Genomic DNA, 19,435 nt, shown 5'->3' with positions numbered 1-19,435 from the left:
ATAATAAATAAATAAATATCAAAGGGTAATGCGTAAAGTGGAGAGGTAAATATACACAGGGATGAGAATAAAAGTGTACAATTATACAACAAATAGGCAAGTGTAACGGGGGAAAAAGAAAACACATTTCGCGATTATGTCACAACTTTAACGGTTACGTTAGACAAATGCGCAAAAAAGGTAAAAAAAAAAAAAAATCACCATCACTATAACTATCATGTTAAACGTGACTTAAACAAAAATACTATGAACACGTTCATTTTTTTTCCGCCCAAAAGAGGAGACCTCTTTTCTAAGCGGCCGGGGGGGGGGGGGGTAGTTATACAAATATGCTGATTCCTACGGAGGGATCATATCAAATGGTGGCCACACACCGAAGAGGTCTTCCCAATTTAACAGCAGGTGCTCCGAGCTCTATGCTCATCTTCAGTCTCATTTTCATTTAAATCACTTAACTTGATTGTACTTCTGGCTCTGGTTAACTGGATAGCACTTTCGCACGTGGCACTACTTCGCGTGCTCAAACTGCAACTGTTATTCTTCATTCGGTTATTATATATTTCTTGCAACAAATTTTCGAATACGTGTTTTACGTTCAATTTGGAGACAGCAGAAGCCTCTGCAAAGAATAGGTTATTTTCCCTAGCGAAGCTTGCTCCTTGTTCGTACGTCACCTATGTGGTATATGTGGAAGAAAGAATCGTGTCATCCTTTTTTTTTTTTTTTTTTTTTTTTTTTTTGCGCTCTCTATTTGTACTCGGGTGGGGGATATACACGTGTGAAGAAGATCCACACATGTAAAGAAGTTTCACATGAGTAAGAAGCACAGACTCACCTTCCTCTTCATCTCATCATGCTCCACCAGATCAACCTTATTCCCCACCAACATAATTACAATGTCCTTGTCGGCATTTTGTCGAATTTCTTCTAGCCACTTGGAAATACTAAGAAAGGTCTTCTTCTTCGTCACGTCATACACCAATATGGCTCCTGCGCTTCTTCTGTAGTGGGCACTTGTAATACTTCTGTACCGTTCTTGTCCGGCGGTATCCCATATCTGCGCGTTTTTGCGGTCAGGTGTAAGGGGCACACGTGTATATGTATGTGCATGTGTAGGGGCATTTGCCACAGAGCGCAGATTGATGGGTATGCACATATGCAAAAATGTATTGACATGCACCACTGTGTAACTTCCTCCTTGCGTTATATTACCTGTGCCTTAACCGTCCCGCCTATCGCCAACGGAATGGTCCTGGTGGCAAATTCGACGCCTGCGTAATGATATAAAAGGGAAAAATATATATATTATATTTATTCGATATATATATATATATATATATATATATATATATATATATATATATATATATATATATATATATATGTGGCATCCTTTATGAAGGTAAAAGCAACAATAGGTGAAGCAAACATGTTCCCAATTTTTATCTTTCCATTTTTTATCGGCTTACCAATTGTCGCCTTTGCAACGCTAGGCAAGGAGCCTCGTATGTACCTCGACAGGAGGTGGGTTTTGCCTGAACGGTCAGAAAATAATACCTAATTTGTTTGTGCACTAGAAGAGAGAAGAAAGTGGCTCTCATTAATGAGGGAGTGGCGTGACTGCCACGATAGTTAACGTCCTGCATACAATGCACATCGTTTGTGCTACGTAAAAGTCCAAAATTAGTGCGCCACCTTTTTCCCCTTTTTTTAAATTACCCACAGTTGCGTCTCCAACTAAAATTATCTTATAAAGGTGGTCATACTCTTCGCTAGACATTTTTCTGCACACCGGGTTATGTACGAAAAAAAAAAAAAAAAAAAGAAAAGAAAAACGAGAGAAAGAGAAAAATGAAATAAAATGTCTACATTTGTGTGCGTATTGTGTATGTTCCATGTAACAATCGCTCCAATGTGTGCATTTTTTTTTTTTTTTCCTATCTTTTGGGACACACAAAATAGACATTATATGAACAACTCTAGTGGTGATATCAGCTCTGCGAGGAATTGTCGGCAGATGCTCATTTGCTAATGCGAAGTACCTGACGTAGTCAAATGTGCTTCAAAAGATTTGCACGAATTTGAGCAGTCCTCTTTTTAAGAAGGAGGTACACGATGTTAAGATGTCACTGTGGACAAAATCAACAGTGGAATGAGAGAAAAGGCACATACGTATGCACGTGTGAATGTATATGCACCTAGGCATGTAGTTACGCGTTAGCACATCAAGCCCCTATGCGCAAAGTAACCATCGATGAGTTTCCCAATTTTACAATTGGCGTATTGTCGCGTTTTTCGCTGCGCAATCTTTATGGCATTTTTTAATTGTTCCGAATGGGGTTAATTACTGAATAGGGGGGAAAGAGGCGCACGTTTGTAAAAGGTCATGCATATGGGGGAAAAAAAAAAAATAAATAAAATACAAAAAGCGGAAGAATAGGTGAAATAAAGGGAAAATGAAAGCATAACAAAGCGAAGCATTTACATGTATATACTCAAATATGCATTTATTTGTACGCACTTGGCAATGTTTCATTTTAACGACTAAAGACTCTTTGAAGGTTATGTTAGCGCGTTAACACTTACTTGGACGCGGGTGAGGGGGGAAAAAAAAAAGAAAAAAAATATATATACCATAATCACATAGATGGAAAAGAACAAATTGCTATTCCAAAAATTGATGATGTGGAAAATTAAAAAAAGAAAATTATGGAAGAAGAGGCCAAAACGGGAGAGGCACACAAATGTGGGGAAATTAGGAACGTACAAAAATGTTGTAAAATTGGGAAAACGCAAATGGGAAGAAAAAAAAATCTACTATACCTCTGGGCTGAGCAAATGAGAAAATCATATGAACAGTTATAAACGCCAACACGGCTAAGAAGCTAAGGGAAAAAGAAAAAAAGAAAAAATTTGCAATTCTTGTTTTTCTCCATTCCCTTTTTTTATTTCATGTGGCATTTTGTACATTTTTGTGTGCCTGCCGTGTGGTTTTTTTTTTTTTTTTTTTTTTTACCTCGCCTGGGCGGTGAGATTGTTTCACATTTTTGTGTTATTTTGTCAAATCACATATGTGTTTAAAAAATAAATAAAGAGGCAAGCCAAGGGAGCACAATATGTTTACACGTGGGAAGGGAGGTCCCCATTTCGGATTACCTATGTGTTTGCTTGTACACATGTAATTTGTTTCTCATTTTTTCCGCATACATTTGGTTTGCTCCTTCATTACGACATAATTCGATGTCATATTATTCTTCTTTCTGTCGCATGGAGCTACCCCTGATGCGTCTTCCCCATTTGTGGCATTAGGAATATTTGGCCTATTTTTATATGTTAGTTTTTTTTTTCCTTTTTATTTTTTAAGGACGTACACGGTGGCACTAGGGATTAGCACAGTGCGGTGTGCATTTGGCTGTGCACTGTTTGGATTTTTTACGAAGTCAGCCACAAAGGCCAAAACGCAGGCACACATATACGTACTACTTCATACGTTACTGCGTTTTAGCCTTTCTTTTCCCTTTTTCCTGATGTGATGGACCAATTGGTATGCGGCACAAAAACGTTAATTCACGTGGAACACCTAATTGACGAAGCTCTACCTCGGGACCGTCCATCCATTTTGGGGTCACCACAATCACAATCCGTTTTCAATTATAGGTTTTCAAATTCGCCGCACGCTTAAATGGTCATAAAGTACAGCCAAATTGTTAAGGGGAAAAATATGTATGCACAAAAAAGCGCAAATAAAAAAAGGGGGAAACAGAGGGTCGCATTGGGATGTAATTTTCCCCCTGGCGAAGATTATGCAAAATAAAGGCACAATTCGCATTATTCCAAGCGAAAAAAAAAAAAAATATAAAAAAAAAAAAAAAAAACTCACCATCGAGTTACACCTTTGGGAAAAATTACCTGTCAAAAAAAGTGTATGCATATATATATTATATGTATTTTTTTTTTTTTTTTTTTTCATTTTAACGCTGCCTTCTGATTTTGGAAAGCCTGCCAGTTGTTCCTTCCAATGAGTAACTATTTTTTCATTCCCAGTGGAACATTCTATTTGGGGAATTACCGAACATTTGAATTTTTTTTTTTTTTTTTTTTTTTTTTTTTTTGTATGCATGCCAGCGGGTGTACACTTTTTGTTCATAACTGCTGATAGCAATCTGGTCTCTGCAACTCAGTAAACATCCTCCTTCGCTTCTGTTTGGAATGTCCACAACATTTGCGAACTGAGGAACACACCCAAGTGGGACGACGCAAAAAAGTAGAGCGGAAGACCACGTATCCTGAGATATACACACACCCCTGTGCTTGCACACGCGGATGTACACACATTTAGCCAAGCTAGCCATTTGCAACATTTGACAGACATCAGTTCATCATGTCAAAAGCTAAGTCATTTTTTCACAATGTTAAAAGCAATGCATTTAGCATCATGTTCTGGGCCCCTCTAGCAAACTGGGGTTTCGTCCTTGCGGGTAATTTTTTCTAAAGAACTGATGGCGCTGTTTTCTTTATGCACAGCTGTTCGTACGCTATTAAAATGTCTACAGTCGCCATCGCACGTGCTTGAGTGCAATTGCGCGTGATTTCGCGCGGTTTCGCGTGGTTTCGCGCTCATGCTAAAAGTCATTTTTCCTTTTCCTCCCCAAACCAAAGGTTGCAACGATTTGAAGAAATTGCCCATGTTCGTTTCGGAGAAAATGACAGCCGTTTTGGCTGTTTATAGTTTACTATTTATGAGATACTCCCTTGCAATAAAGCCAAAAAATTATTTGCTTTTTTCCTGTCATGCTACAAACACAATTGTGCAAAGCATTCTGCTTTTTCGAAAATTGAAATATGAGGCAGAGAATAAGAAGACCTTGCAACAAGTCTGACGAGGACTTACGGGAGCAGTTGCCCTTTTCCGTAACGTGCGCATCGATAGCCTCCCCTAAATACGTGTTTCGCATGGAAAGGAGAAACTCGAGGCCACTCCGATTGAGCATATAGCCACACTGCCAAACTGTCACACTGCCAAACTGTCACACTGCCAAACTGTCACACTGCGACACTGCGGCTGTTTTCCTTTCCCCTTTTGCATACGCGTATATGCATTTGAATTTGCTCCACAGTAACATTTCGCAACAGGAAAAAAAGAAAAAAAAAAAGCTGCATGCATGCCTTTGCGCTATACTGATAATTCGAGTCAGTTTTGCGTCTTCATTTTATAATGATTTATCGCAGAAAGCTACACGCAGACGACTTTATTGTGGAACGCCTAAACTCCAACTTGATGAATGCCCAGAAGGGCTGGACACGGGTATTTGCACATGTTATCATATGCCAAAACAGAGAAGTGTATGCCCATGCGTACAGTTATATATATACGCACTATGATCTCATAGAATGGTGCTTACCGGACGGGACATGCAAGCTGCCCCCTCGACCATGAAAACTTAAACATGTGGAGAACCAAAAAGTTCGTGGGGAGGGAAGAGAACGGTATGACATTTATGCACAAGATGGATGCGTATGTCCCAGCTGACACATACTTATTTGCGCGAAGGGGGTTGCATATTTAATAAACAGGGGAAAAAACTTATACGCTGATCACCTCTTTTTAGCAATCACAGGGTTGACATGGTTGTTAGTATACAGGGGGTTATCTTTAGGGATAGTGCCCCCTCCCTCCCCACACAGCCCTATAACAGTGGTATGAGGGATTAAATGTGAAAACGGGTGTATTCTTACGCAGTTAATGTATGCTGGACACGCCTTCTCAGCGAGGCACGATCAAGTTTAAGCATTTACTTAATATATTTATAAGACTTTGCAACCTAACGGTCATGTCTGCAGTGTGTAAAGGTAGAGAATGACATTCTGTTGCTTTCCCCACGGGAGTTATTATCTCTGATCGTAAAATGCTTTTAATACTGCTTAGCTTCCGTGGCAAAGTATAACTCCCATTTTGCAGAAAAGGCGTTCTCCATAAAGAGGACATAAAGAAGGTCCATATTACATACCTCTTCCTATACCCTAAGGGGGCATATATTGTGAGCATTTTTTTTTTTTTCCCCCTCGCGTTTCGCAACGTTAATTTAGAGGCTGTGTTGGATGTACACATGGTGAATGTATCAATTGGCTTCCATCAAGGGATCAGGAAAAAGTATATGTATACACGTATACTTGTACCACTCGCACATTTGTAGCACATTTGTTGCACATTTGTAGCACATTTGTAGCACATTTGTAGCACATTCGCAAAATCCTCATGTAAATATAATTTTACACATGGCACAGCATTAAAATGTGAGCTACGGGCATGCGATTCCCCCCCCCCCTTCAAAAACGTGCGTATATATACATATGTATACATAAAATCTCACATGTTGGATGGAAAAATATTTTTTTTCTTTTTACGCTGACATGGCCAGGTGAAAATAACATGTGCGCACATGAGATACATATGGCGCGTACATTATGTGTACTTTACATTTGCTCAGTGCGTGGGTGCCCCACCACTCGAAGGAGTCCCAATATATTTAGCGAGTGTCCCTTTAAAATGAACCTCAAGAAGATGCGGAGTGCGCGAAACTGCGTTGTAGGGCGCGCACAGCTCTGATGTGAAAAAGAGAATTTGCAAAAAAAAAGCAAAAAAAAAGCAAAAGAAAAGCAAAAAAAAAGCAAAAAAAAAGCAAAAAAAAAGCAAAAAAAAAGCAAAAAATAAGCAAAAAATAAGCAAAAAATAAGCAAAAAATAAGCAGAAAGAAAGCAGAAAGAAAGCAGAAAGAAAGCAGAAAGAAAGCAGAAAAAAAGGAAGAAAGGAAGAAAGGAAAAAAGGAAGAAAGGAAGAAAGGAAGAAAGGAAGAAAGGAAAAAAGGAAAAAAGGAAGAAAGAAAAAAAGGAAAAAAGGAAAAAAGGAAGAAAGGAAAAAAGGGAGAAAAAGAAAAGAAAGAAAGGAAGGAAAAAGAAAAAACACATGCTTTGGGTGAGAGCTGCTCGACGCTATGCGGTACACACGCTCTTCCCTACCCGCACATGACGTCGTCGCAGAGTGTATAAATATATATCTACAGTGAGCATGCACAAAACCTATATAAATATAACATATATATATCTATACCATGTTCTTATGTATACATATAAACAATTATGTACGTATAAATGGAAGTATACATTTACTGTTGGTTCATACACTTAAGTAACACATGCCCGGTGCACAGCCTTCCATTTTTTTTTTTTTTTTTTTTTTAACATTCTCTCCAAATGTATATATAGTGTAGTGCAGATTTTTTTTTTTTTTTTTTTTTTTTTTTTTTTCACTTATATATGCACATGTATAAATCCTCACATGTTGGCTTTTTATACCCCCTTCAAAAAAAAAAAAAAAAAAAAAAAAAAAAAAAAAATCATCAAATAGCAAAAATAACAAATTAACAAATTTAAACAACTTCGCCATATTCACCAAAAAAGGCGCTAAAAATATATTAAAAAAAATTGAACAAAAGGCAAGAGCATTTTTTTATTTATACCAATATTATATACATATATGTTAGTACAATACATAAAAAAGCGAAAAGAACACAAGCAAATTTCACCAACAGAAAAAAAAACTCCTTTATTATGTACGAAAAGTTTATATGTAAAAGTAACGATTTACACGTTTTAAAAGATTTTTAAGCAAGTTTGAACAATCCAAGCACTTTTAAGCAACTTTAAAAAAGTTATAAGCCAAAATGTACACCAATTAGTTATATACTCATATTTATACAATTTATACGGAAAAAAAAGTACACGCACTTTTTTATGTACATGTACGTATTACTTTTTTGCGATATATTTTTTACAAATATCTGCCATATCTTCAATCACGAAAAAAAAAAAAAAAAAAAACTCTCTGGCAAATTAAGTAAGTGAAAAAGGAAAAAGGAAAAAGGAAAAAAGAGGAAGCGGCAAAAAAGATTTGTGCCAATTACGTCATTTGTTTCATTTGCCAAACTCGCCCGCGCCATCTATATGTGTGGCACTTGCACATTGCAGGCTTGGCTCTACATCGCGTAGCTACTTGCTATCGGCAAATATATTTTCATTCGTGGAGTTGTGTACACATGTATAAGTCTAGAGAGTATTCCAAGGGAAAGCGTCAAATTACTTGCAGCGCCTATTAAGAACATATATATGTTCTTAATGACCATCCCGGCAATCCACTTTTTATCTCGTGAAAACGGGAGAAAATGCTTATTCAAAGTACCTATATTGCGATTTTTTTTTTTTTTTTTTCCTCTTTATTATGCAAAAAGTTGAGCGCAGTTTATCCATGTGCACCTTCTCCCCATCATTTCCGCGTTGCATTTTTTAATAATATATATATTTTTGCACTCTGCATGGTTACTCGTTCTGATCGTACGAATTGCATTATTGGTTTGTGGAATTCATGTGTTTCTCCCGAATCCTCCCTTTTTTTTCACGTATGTACATACAAGTGATATTATCACTTTTTGAATGCGTGATGTGTATGTATCATGTGTATAGACATATGCGCGCACATCATATGTGTAATGCCTTATTTCACAGATCGTTCCGTTGGCATGTGTATTTAATTTGATGTGTTCCATCTGTGTGTCTGCATGAAGCATCTACCCATTTGGTCCTCTCCCCTTTTAGTACACCTCCATATTTGTGGCCCCTTTATGTTTCTTTTTTTATTTGCAGACTCTGAACTTTGAACCCAAAAGATTAAACACAGCGAGGGAAAAAACAAACCGAATAAATTAAAATATAAAATAAAGTTAAAGCCAACTTTATAAAACTGATTTGCAATTAGAGACCTCTACACACACTTGCGCAAATATCTTCCTTTTAGTGAGGCCCAAAATTTTATCCACACAAGTTTGAGCACGATTAAATTTGGTTCAAACGAGGCAGCTGAGCATTTTGCAAAAGTTCATTCTAAGGACTGAGCAAATCCGAAATAATACAAATAGATAAATTTTAGACACCGCGGAGAAGCACAAAAATAATAAGGCAACGCAGGTGTACAGACGCGCACAACAGCTAAGCCATCACGTGGAGGTGCTCATTTGGAGATATACTCACGCGTAGAGCTTACTTGCACACAGCGCGTGGTAATTTTCCAATACCAACAATCTAATTTTGTTACTTTATGTAAGTGTGAAGAGTATAAAATATATATATATATATATATATATATATATATACATATCGGCGAAATTCGCAGTACCTTTGCCGCTGCTCTGAGAAAATAAGAAATCACATTAAAAAGGTTATTACAACACACGTGTGGCTTTATTTTCCGCACTCTACTTGCTACATTTTCGCTTTTATTTCCCCCCCCTTAGAGTAGGTAATAAAAAAGCCCCAAAGTTCACAAAATCAAATGGTAACAACTCCTGACATGTTATGGTTGGTCATCGCGAGTGGTGTAGCATGTTTTTTTATGGCATTTGTGACAGGAGCAAATGATATAGCGAATACGTTTAGCACATCTATTGGATCCAAAGCATTAACCATTAAGAGAGCTTTAATAATTGCTTTCTTTTTTGAGGCATTAGGAGCTTCCTTACTTGGTGGAACAGTCACAGACTCCATACGGTCAAAAATCATTAACTTTGAAGCTTTTTACGATGCGCCAGAATTTCTGATGTTGGGTATGTTTTGCGCCCTTATGGGTGCAACCATGTGGCTAGCTATAGCCACATGTCTAGGATTGCCTGTATCGACAACGCATAGTATTGTAGGAGCATTATTAGGCTTTGGACTTGCAGCAGGGCATAGTAAGTCCATAAAGTGGGAAAAAATACACAGTATAGTGATATCGTGGTTTGCAGCACCAATTTTAGCAGGAAGTTGTTCTGCCATAGCCTTTAGTATAATACGCCATTTAATATTGAGGAGGAGGAATTCTTTCGAAATAATTAAAAGATGGTACTGGTTCCTCATTTTTCTCATTACGCTACCGTTTAGTGTGTTTTTAGTGTTTCAGAACCCGATAGTGCTAAATGTACCATGTACGATGAAAAAAGGCACAAACTTAGTAATTGAATCTCCATGTTACATTCAAGATTGGACTGCAGCCCATCCTTTTTACTCCACAATAGCTTGTCTGGTACTTTCCAGCATCCTCACATGCATTGGATCCGCCATCATCTACGTAGTATATAACAAGAGGATGAACAACTTCAGTTTTAGGAAAAAACTATTCGGAGATGATATGATAAATGATTTGGAGAAAAACGGAAAAAATGCCAACAACGATACCATTTGCAACATGAATAATAGTAGTCTGAATTCTGTTGCTTCGAATGAGACCCGAGTTACACAACAAAAGGGAGTTGGTGGAACGACATCGCAACCAGGAGGGATTAGCGGAGCAATAACAACAGAAGCAGGAGCAGATTCTGTTGGACGGGGAAATTTTGATACTTCTGGATTACACTGTGAGAAGAGGAAAAACCAAGGTGAACAAAACTACCAAACGGTTATTAGCATGAAAAATATGGACGACAAAAATGAAATTTTGGAGACTAAAAAAAGTGGAAACTTACCTAGGGTTCGTAGCAGCATTGCCAGTGGCACCAACAGTGTTAATAGTAATATATCACAATCGGTGATTGAGAATTTTGACCAAGAGACGGAGATTGTTTTTTCGTCTCTTCAGATTATTAGTGCTATTTTAGGGGTAGTGGCCCAGAGTGCGAACGATACTGCTAATGCTATAGGTCCCTTTGCTGCAGTTTTTAACACTTATAATAACGGCATTAAGGGAAAGCTAAAAGTGCAGTGGTACATTCTCTTGTTTGGAGGTTTGTCCATGTCACTTGGTTTATCCGTTCTAGGTTATCGAGTTATCAGGACGGTTGGAATGAAGTTAATTAGAATTACTCCGTCCAGAGGTTTCACCATTGAACTTATTTCCGGGTTGGTTGTCCTACTTTTTAGTATTTGTGGTATACCGCTCAGTTCCACCCATTGTGCAGTGTCTAGTGTCATTGGTGTGGGTCTTGTAGAGGCAAAAATATCGGAAGAAAATGACGCCAACGTTGGAACGAACAATCAGGAAATGAATCTACTGGGCAAGGATATGTCCCAAGTGGATAAGAATGCAAATATTCCTGTAAAGAAGAAGAACTTTCTTCGCTTCTTGTCGTTTTTGAACACCTCCTGCGTGAACTTGAAGCTATTTAGGACCATTTTTTTTTCTTGGATCATCACGGTGTCTTTTTCGGGTAAGCCATCTAGAGGGATGATATTTGGAACGTTAACTGGAACGCCAATTGGAGCGATATTTGATGCGTTATTTTGACATTCCATTTTTAACCGTAACTTTTTATTTGTTCCTTTATTCATTTTTTTTTTTTTTTTTCTTTCCCCCCCCATCCTTAGCCACCGTAACCGCAGCAATATTCTCCTTTGCAGCGTACAGCCCGTCGTATATTGCAAAGGCACCGGTAGTAGTTCCCGCATAGCCAGATTTCCCTTTTTTTTTTTTTTTCTTTTTATTTTTTTCTTAAGAAGTTCACGCTTCTTGTATGAAAACATCGGACAACTGCATGTGTAGGGCTTTTCCGTGTTGCTTTTATCGTGCGAGTTTATCTTTTGATTTTACCCGTTCAGTTTACCTCCATATTTATATTCCTATGTACTACGTTCCCGATTTATCGCCTCCTTCTATCCCGCGATGATAATTTATACCATTGTATATGTAGCTGTATACCCATTGCGTGCACACACACAGGTGTCTCTTTTGCATACATGCGTATATTAATATATATATATATATATATATAAATGGAACCTTCCTTTTTTTTTTTTTTTGTTAAACCATTTTGAATTAAAAATATACCTTTCTCTTCTTTTTTTTTTTTTTTTTTTTTCATTTTTAATTTCTCCCACACACACTTATGTAGCTTTTATAAATCGACGCGCCATTTTAATTAACGTCAAATATATGTGCCCATCGTACGGGCATGGTGGCAACCATAGGTCTGCCGCCTGTACGTGTACCTATTGTGTGGTGTGTGTTTTTGTGCCGCTTATTTCATTAACGTGTTTTCGGTATAAATATAATGTATGTATATATGTGTATAAATATGTGTGAATTACTTTTAACGTTTTTTTTTACATTATTCATGAAAGTCGAGAGAGACACCTATCATGTATCCATCACATTCACTTTGTGCAGATGTCCTAAATTCCCCGTGCGATGGCCTGCCCAGGAATCTGCACACCTCCACCGTTGCCCGTTCGTCCATCCGTCCATCCTTGCATCCATCCATCCATCCATCCATCCATCCGTCCATCCATCCATCCATCCATCCATCCATCCATCCGTCCATCCATCCGTCCATCCATCCGTCCATCCATCCATCAGTCCATCCTTTTGCATATCCGCCTATTTGCACATGCGCCCATTTCATACTTTCATCTGCATCGTTCTATGTGTTCAGATGCATCATTGCCTCCACCATGCATGCTACACGCATCACAGTTACATGTCACCTTCACACGCATCTCATCATGGTAGCAATATTGTATCCCCACTTTTCTCTTTCTTTAACTTTTCTCATTAGGAACTTTCGAAAAAAATTGTTTATTTATTACACCTTTTAACCGTATTGTGTAACGTGCACATGGATTTGCATGCATGTGTATATACTTCTTTTTTTTTGCACGAGCGTCCCACGAACCAAAGGTGTTCTTACATTACATGGTTTAAATTTGTACCTCTAATTAAATATAATTGTTCATATGTAAGTGCGGGAGAGATATTTCTAAATTTGCGCATGTATATATATATTTTAGGAGGAACATTTTCTCAAATTTACATACTCCTTTTTTTTTAAGAGTTTGGAACATTTATCAATATAGCTGCCGGTGTTTTAGGACATGGCGAAAGTGTTTCATCGCTTTCACCCCTACAATGTTTGCGCATACGTCCGATGTATGCATATCTCTATGTGCAAGTGCTACCGATGTACCAGCTTGTGTGTACTGCGTTTCTTGGTGCCTGTACATATGTGTTTGCCGTTGTACCTTGTTATATATGGTGGAGATAATATCTACACAGCATTGTAATTTTTTTTTTTTTTTTTTTTTTTTTTGATGATACATAACTGTACATACACACCAATAAAAAAAAAAAAAAAAAAAAAAAATTCACATGCACACAGATAGCGAAATTTGGAACTTTTTTTACCTGATTGTGTGTAATATAACTAACGAAGAAGACTTTTTTTTTTTTTTTTTTTTTTACATAACAATAAGAATGGCTAGCTAGCTGTGTAAAGGGACAACAACGCATGCGTACGTACAAACAAATGGGAGGAGTATGTATAGGTACACCTATCTGTGCCTGCTGAAAATGCTTCCACTTAATGTTCATATACTGTTTCGAATCTGCCTTGCGCGCAAACTAATTGGGTTTTTCCAACCTCCTACCGCAATATAATCCTGTACCGTTCAGTGCTTTATCGGGAGGGAGTCATCGCTTATGTGTAAGAGAAGAATCTAACTATGATGAACTCATCCCAGAAGAGTGTCTATAGAACATTCCGTTGTAATGATACACCTGTTCGAACGCTAAATGGAGGGTTAGTTATTTTAGTTGGGTGCCCATTTTTAACCCTTCACCTTTTTACCTTTTCACCTTTTCACCTTTTCATCTTTTCACCTTTTCATCTTTTCACCTTTTTGGTGAGCAATTTCGAGGGAAAGAAAATTACAGTATGTGTGGGGATGAGTTACTTACAATGCAATATGGTCACTACAAGATTCGCAACTTCGCTATCTTGCTACCTCTGTTGCCCTTGAAGGAACTCTAATGGGGAAGCGAAAATGGGCACGCACAGACAAGGAAAAGGCAAATGAACTCTTGAAAAATATGAACTTTGCCATTTGGGTATGACTCTCCATTGGGGGTCCCTGACTATATTCTGCACGGAGGAAAAGTCTTTACCCAAATGACGCAATTTTATTTATGGGACTTAATAAATAATCCCCTGAAAGAGGGCGCACCAACCGGTTTGTTTCATATTTTCGCGCTTACGAAAACCTCATTCATTCTGCCATCCCCACAAAGAAGAACACAATGGAGTCAGGCGCATTAACGAGAGTTGCCTTTTGCGGAGATCTATGTGGCCTCATAAATTGGCAGAATAAATTTATGCGTAAAAAATAAATTAAGAAATAAATAACAGAAAATAGGATATAATTGAGTAAAATAAAATAATATTATGTGCTGCTCAAATGGGGTTTTATTTTACTCAATCTGGGAGGTTATTAAAACCGCGGGTCAATCATTTTGATGAGAAATGGGCGCAATTTCGGTAAATAATAAATGCGCAAGGGAGCACATGCGCGCGTAGGGTTAAATTTTGAGCATTCGAAATTCGGGTTGCCTTCCAAAAGTACTTATCCGTCAGGAATATTATAATGGGGATCACATTTAATTGTGGAGCCTTCGTGGCGCAATTGGATAGCGCGTTGGACTTCTAATCCAAAGGTTGCGGGTTCGAATCCCGCCGGGGGTAATCAAAGAAAAATAATTTTTTTTTTTTTAAATTATTAAGAAAAAAAAAAAAAAGAATTTTTATGTTAAATTACATTAATTTTCTTTATTTTTATGCTCATTTGAACGCGCAAGTACAGTGCTAATGCGAATTTAAAATAAATTCCAAGTAGAAGAAAATGAATTTTCGGCTAAATGCGCTCTTTTCTCTATGGCCGCCTTACCAGGCTGTAAAATGGCTAATGAGAGGAACCAAACAGGGAAGCCTAAAAACAGTTCTTTTAGCTTTTCAGATAAGCACAATGGAGAAATTTATCCAAATAGCAGCATAAGAAGAGCTCTTTTGAGAGAACATAGCGCGGTCATGACAAATGGGACGCAGTAGTCACCTCCTCATTTGTGCTTATGGGTGTGTTTTTATAACGTAAGAGGATTGTCTTCTTCGATACCATAGGAAGGAGAGAAAAGAAGTCCCGCTTAAATTTCTCTCCATTTGATTCCCATTGCAGAGTTTATGTGATTATTTTCCCCTTTGGGAGGGAGGAGAGCACTCTTTAAAGAACCCCACTTTGTATTGCACAAAATGGTGAAGCCATATCTTTACCTCTTCGTGATGTGTTTACTTATGCGTATACAAAGCCTTCTTCACCATGTGTGCCCCGCCTCGAGGCGGGCATCATGCACTCCAACATTGTACCGTTTCCTCTAATGATGGTTCAAATGAGACGTGTACGTGAAGTTCTCCATGTAACAGAGCAAAACAATTTGTAAGGGCTCCATGTTATTTGGATGGGTTGAGCGAACTGCTTACATAATCACACAAAATATGAAACCGCTTTTTTTGCTCGTCTCCATGTGTATAATGAAGGGGAAGATAAATTTCTCGCATTTTTGCTTTTCCCGAGGGGATTACAATTTCGCGTCGTCTATCCAAAGGGGGGTTGGAAAGAAAAAAAAAAAAAAAAAAAAATGTGCCAATTCGGGAAAAGCGTAAATTAATGCTCATACAAGATATGTATATATATAAAAGTAGGACTTTTTATTTAATCACCCGTTGGGATAAAATTTGCATTGGAAAAAGGAAAAAAAAAATTACATTCCTTCTCGAACGTCATGTGTCATCCTTGCGCAGGGGCCATGCTAATCTTCTCTGTATCGTTCCAATTTTAACAAACGGCATCTCCGAAGAGAGCCAATAATATACTGTAACTCAGAATATATGGATATGCTAAAAAAATGGCATTTTGGTTACCCATCTTCACACAACTTGCAAAACAAAGGGGGGAACAATGGCCACATAATAAACCTCCTCGTAGTGCACTTGGCGGAAGTGGGGGAAAAAAAAAAAAGGGAAAAAATATGACTTCCTTCGAGTTAGCACCTTATTTGAAAAATACTCACTTCACATTTGCGTACAAAATGAACAAAAAAGTGGAATAAACGTGACAACAATTTTAGGCAAAAAGAGAGGAAACAACAACAACAAAAAAAAAACAAAAAAAAAACAAAAAAAAAAAAAAACTTTAAAGGGAGATATATAAAACGAACGGCTATATTTATGTAAATATAAAATAATCAAAGGGGAGACGATCTTAGGCATATATGTTCCTCCAAATGGTCAACACCTATTTTCCTTCTTACGAAAATGTTATGAAGTAAAAAGAAAGGCAAAATTTTTGGTAACGTTTAAATTCTGCTATATATCATGTTCTCTTTTCTTTTTTTTTTTTTTTTACCCATTTTCGTGTTAAATGCGCACATACGGTTTTTACCTTTAACAGATAATGGTCCCTTCTCAAAGAGAGATCCATTTCCTTCCCTGTCTGTTTTTCCTTTTCGTGTGTGAGGTGTTTAACGTCAAATTGGATATCCTATTCCTTTTGTGCAACAAAATGGGAGGAAAGTGAAAACGAATTTTTGCCACGACATTTAAATTTGAATAAACCTTAAGGGCAGGAAAAAAATTACGTGCATGTGGCAATTTGAATTTTGCCAATTTTCAAATTATATCCACGTTGGTGACATCCTACGAAATGGGGGATCATACACGTTTTCCATTTGTGCCGCATGGAAGTATGGCAACTGTGGTACAGGAATTTTTTTTTTTTTTTTTTTAAAAAAGCTTCTCAATAGTTAATATCCTTCTTCGGTTTAATTTTATGTGAAAATAAAAAAAATGAAGGGAACATATGAACATTTACATATACACAAGTTTGCAAAAAAAAAAAAAAAAAAAAAAAAAGCTATAAAACAAACTTTTCCCTTGTATTGAAACAGGACATTATATCTTTCCTCATGTTCTTGTCTACATTGTACATAGTCCCACTTGTTCGCTATATGGTGGTCCGATTTGGCAATACAATTGTCAGGCTTGTCCAGAAAATGTATACGGAGTCGAGGACTCTTTCTTCCTCTAACCGTTCTTCCCTGGCCTTACATTCTGTATGTGGAGGGCCTCTTCGCTGCGTATTTCCTTCTGTATTCCTTTTTCAAGGTGGGCAAATGCAGAGCAGGGAATCGTAGCCTCTTTTTAAGCATCTGTTTAATATGTGGCCTTCGCACCAACTTGGGACTTATCTCTGATATCCTGATGATACTGATGGAGGATGCTCTCGCTCTATGCCTTCCTGCCATTTCGGAGTACAGTTGTGAAATGGCTCCTTCCTTTGTGGTGTCCCTGAATTCTTTGTACATATTATGAGTACCCGTTCGGCTATCATAACGTAGTAACACCCCATAGTTCTTTACGCGAAGGGGAAACCTTTCCCTTATTAGCTCACACGCTAGTAATTCTCCATTTGACTTTTTCAGTTTGTTTATTTTTTTCATAAAGTACCAAAATCGCGATTTCGCATTCGTGTCATTCTTGGCAAAAATGCACATTCGGTATACATTTGGATTCTTATCTTTTTCGGTTGGAATGGCTCTGCCAACAATGTGGTACTGGTGGATCTGCAAAGACGGGTAAGATAGCAAAGGTTGCATGGATAATTATATATGTGCGGCGGTAGAAGGGTACACTCGTGGTGCGTTCTACCCCACCTACGTATGCGACAGAATTATTTGTAGCAACAGGGCAGAACATAAAATTATATCCTTCACATTATGTACACTGGGCATATGCGTGTGGAGTATCCCTAAACCCTGACGACACAAACGCATACAACATGAACTCAGTTATGCATCCTCCTTTGCTGGGACGCACCAAACGATGGAGCAAAATTTTCTCCACGAACTCTCTCTCAATAGGCTTACATTTGTTTTCAAAGAATTATCTGCGACGCTAACCATTTTGACGACTGATTTTTGGTTTTAAAAAAAAAAAAAAAAAAAAAAAAGGAAGGAACGAACGAACGTAACGGAACGGAAGTTTGTTCAACTCTGAAAAGTCGGCAGCTGATGTGGCCTTGTCGAGATGGGTACTATCTACTGTGACTGCTGAAGGGAACGAATAGTAAACATACACGTGTATATTTGTTGTTATATCCTTTTGCCAAATCGCTTTTGCAAATGTTTGCCGTCGCTCAGTAGGAGTAAATCAAGCAGAGTTTTCTTTCGCATGCAAGCACGAACGAGTTATCACAAAAAGGTTAAATATGTACGCACGTTTGTATATTTTTTTATCAAGTCATTATCAGTGGAAAAGAAAAAAAGAAAAATAAATAAAAGAATTATTTTTAACTTACGTGTATGTTTATATGCCTGCGCCAAGGGGGGGGAAAATTAAACGATGCTAGGGAATTTGTGCATTTGTTATTTTTTGTACTTGCCTCCAGCCTCTCGCAGATCAGCTGTTCCTTTTTTGTAAAAAAAAAAAAAAAAAAAAAAAATTATTTCTTTGTCGATTCAACAGCTTGCTATTTTTTGGCGAATTTATTTTTACCGTAAAAAAATGAGCAACCGCGATTCTCGTGTTGGCAAGAACGGGGGGTAAAAAAAAAACGCATATACTGTTCGTGCGAATGAAAGCGACCCATCACCATTGGGCTCCAAAAAGTCAACTCGGGCATTCAGGCATAATATCAATGCCTTAAAAAAGGGAAAATGCACGATGGGTGGATGGCACGTATGCACTTAGGCGTAATATAAATAATTCACCTTCAGCTTAGGGAATTTTTAAATCCCAATTTTTGCGAAATGTAGGAAAAGAATATCGACGCGGGGAAAAGGAAGCCGGATTGAGAGAGCACGCAATAAATACCCCGTGCTACTACACAAGGGGAACACGTACGTAGCGGCAGGTCGGGGCATACCACTTTTTTTTTTTTTTTTTTTTTCTTTTTATGCAAGAACCGACAGTCATATTTGCAAAGGGGTCATAATTTCCATTCACGTTAACAACACCCCTCCCCCCTGTGCATAGGCCTCTTCCGTCCGTATCCCCCACAAGGCGTAGCACCAGCTGAAAAAAAATATATTCTACTCTGTTACCATTACATATATATAATATTCATATAACACAGCGTAATTAGCTGCAATGTTTGTGGAGTTGCGGATTTTCCAAAAAAAAAAAAAAAAAAAATTAAGCAACGAACCAAGCAAAACTGAAAAGCACCAAAAATTGAACGTATGCATATAACCTAGCTAATTTTTATAATAAAATGTTGCATATGATAATTACTTTTGTTTTTCCCTTCTGGCATCATCAGCTTTTTTTTTTTTCTTTCTTTTTTTTTTTTTTATTGTTATAAATATATTGTACAAAAAGGGCCCATCACTCAGGGGGGAGGCATATATAAAACGTAACGAATACCGCTTTTCTTATACGTGAGAAGAATACCTCTTTCGAATTTAAAAAAAATATATACATATAGTAAAAAAACCATGTGATGTAAAGCGACATGCGAACGCATTTTTTTCTCATCTTTTTACTCCATGCTTAAATAATCGAAATAAACTCCGGGCAAACAATTTAGCAAAATA

At 37.5% G+C, this 19,435-nt stretch overlaps 4 protein-coding genes and 2 non-coding genes across 6 annotated transcripts; 3 read left to right on the top strand and 3 right to left on the bottom strand.

Moving 5' to 3' along the window:
• Window positions 1-392: 392 nt before the first annotated feature.
• On the bottom strand, window positions 393-1,780 carry PKNH_1260700 (ras-related protein Rab-11B, putative; the record flags this gene model as incomplete). Its single annotated transcript, XM_002259909.1, has 5 exons — window positions 393-674; window positions 836-1,057; window positions 1,213-1,271; window positions 1,470-1,535; window positions 1,720-1,780. 5 exons carry the CDS (start codon window positions 1,778-1,780, stop codon window positions 393-395), a joined length of 690 nt encoding a protein of 229 aa, XP_002259945.1.
• Window positions 1,781-4,381: 2,601 nt separating this feature from the next.
• On the top strand, window positions 4,382-4,880 carry PKNH_1260600 (mitochondrial pyruvate carrier protein 1, putative; the record flags this gene model as incomplete). The annotated part of the gene is made up of 2 exons (XM_002259908.1): window positions 4,382-4,478; window positions 4,660-4,880. The coding sequence occupies 2 exons, from the start codon at window positions 4,382-4,384 to the stop codon at window positions 4,878-4,880; spliced, it is 318 nt and encodes a 105-aa protein (XP_002259944.1).
• Window positions 4,881-9,382: 4,502 nt separating this feature from the next.
• On the top strand, window positions 9,383-11,471 carry PKNH_1260500 (sodium-dependent phosphate transporter, putative; the record flags this gene model as incomplete). Its single annotated transcript, XM_002259907.1, has 2 exons — window positions 9,383-11,231; window positions 11,389-11,471. 2 exons carry the CDS (start codon window positions 9,383-9,385, stop codon window positions 11,469-11,471), a joined length of 1,932 nt encoding a protein of 643 aa, XP_002259943.1.
• Window positions 11,472-14,460: 2,989 nt separating this feature from the next.
• On the top strand, window positions 14,461-14,534 carry PKNH_1260400. The gene has a single exon. It is a non-coding gene; the product is annotated as a tRNA-Arg (tRNA).
• Window positions 14,535-15,598: 1,064 nt separating this feature from the next.
• Window positions 15,599-15,706, bottom strand: PKNH_1260300. Its single transcript, XR_002461729.2, has one exon. It is a non-coding gene; the product is annotated as a U6 spliceosomal RNA (small nuclear RNA).
• Window positions 15,707-16,945: 1,239 nt separating this feature from the next.
• Window positions 16,946-17,803, bottom strand: PKNH_1260200 (60S ribosomal subunit protein L18, putative; the record flags this gene model as incomplete). The annotated part of the gene is made up of 2 exons (XM_002259906.1): window positions 16,946-17,464; window positions 17,768-17,803. The coding sequence occupies 2 exons, from the start codon at window positions 17,801-17,803 to the stop codon at window positions 16,946-16,948; spliced, it is 555 nt and encodes a 184-aa protein (XP_002259942.1).
• Between the last annotated feature and the right edge of the window lie 1,632 nt (window positions 17,804-19,435).

Source organism: Plasmodium knowlesi (assembly GCF_000006355.2).
Source record: "Plasmodium knowlesi strain H genome assembly, chromosome: 12".
Lineage (NCBI taxonomy): Eukaryota > Apicomplexa > Aconoidasida > Haemosporida > Plasmodiidae > Plasmodium > Plasmodium knowlesi.
Note: the sequence above shows the minus strand (reverse complement) of the source record. Positions and strands in the feature narration are given on the sequence as shown.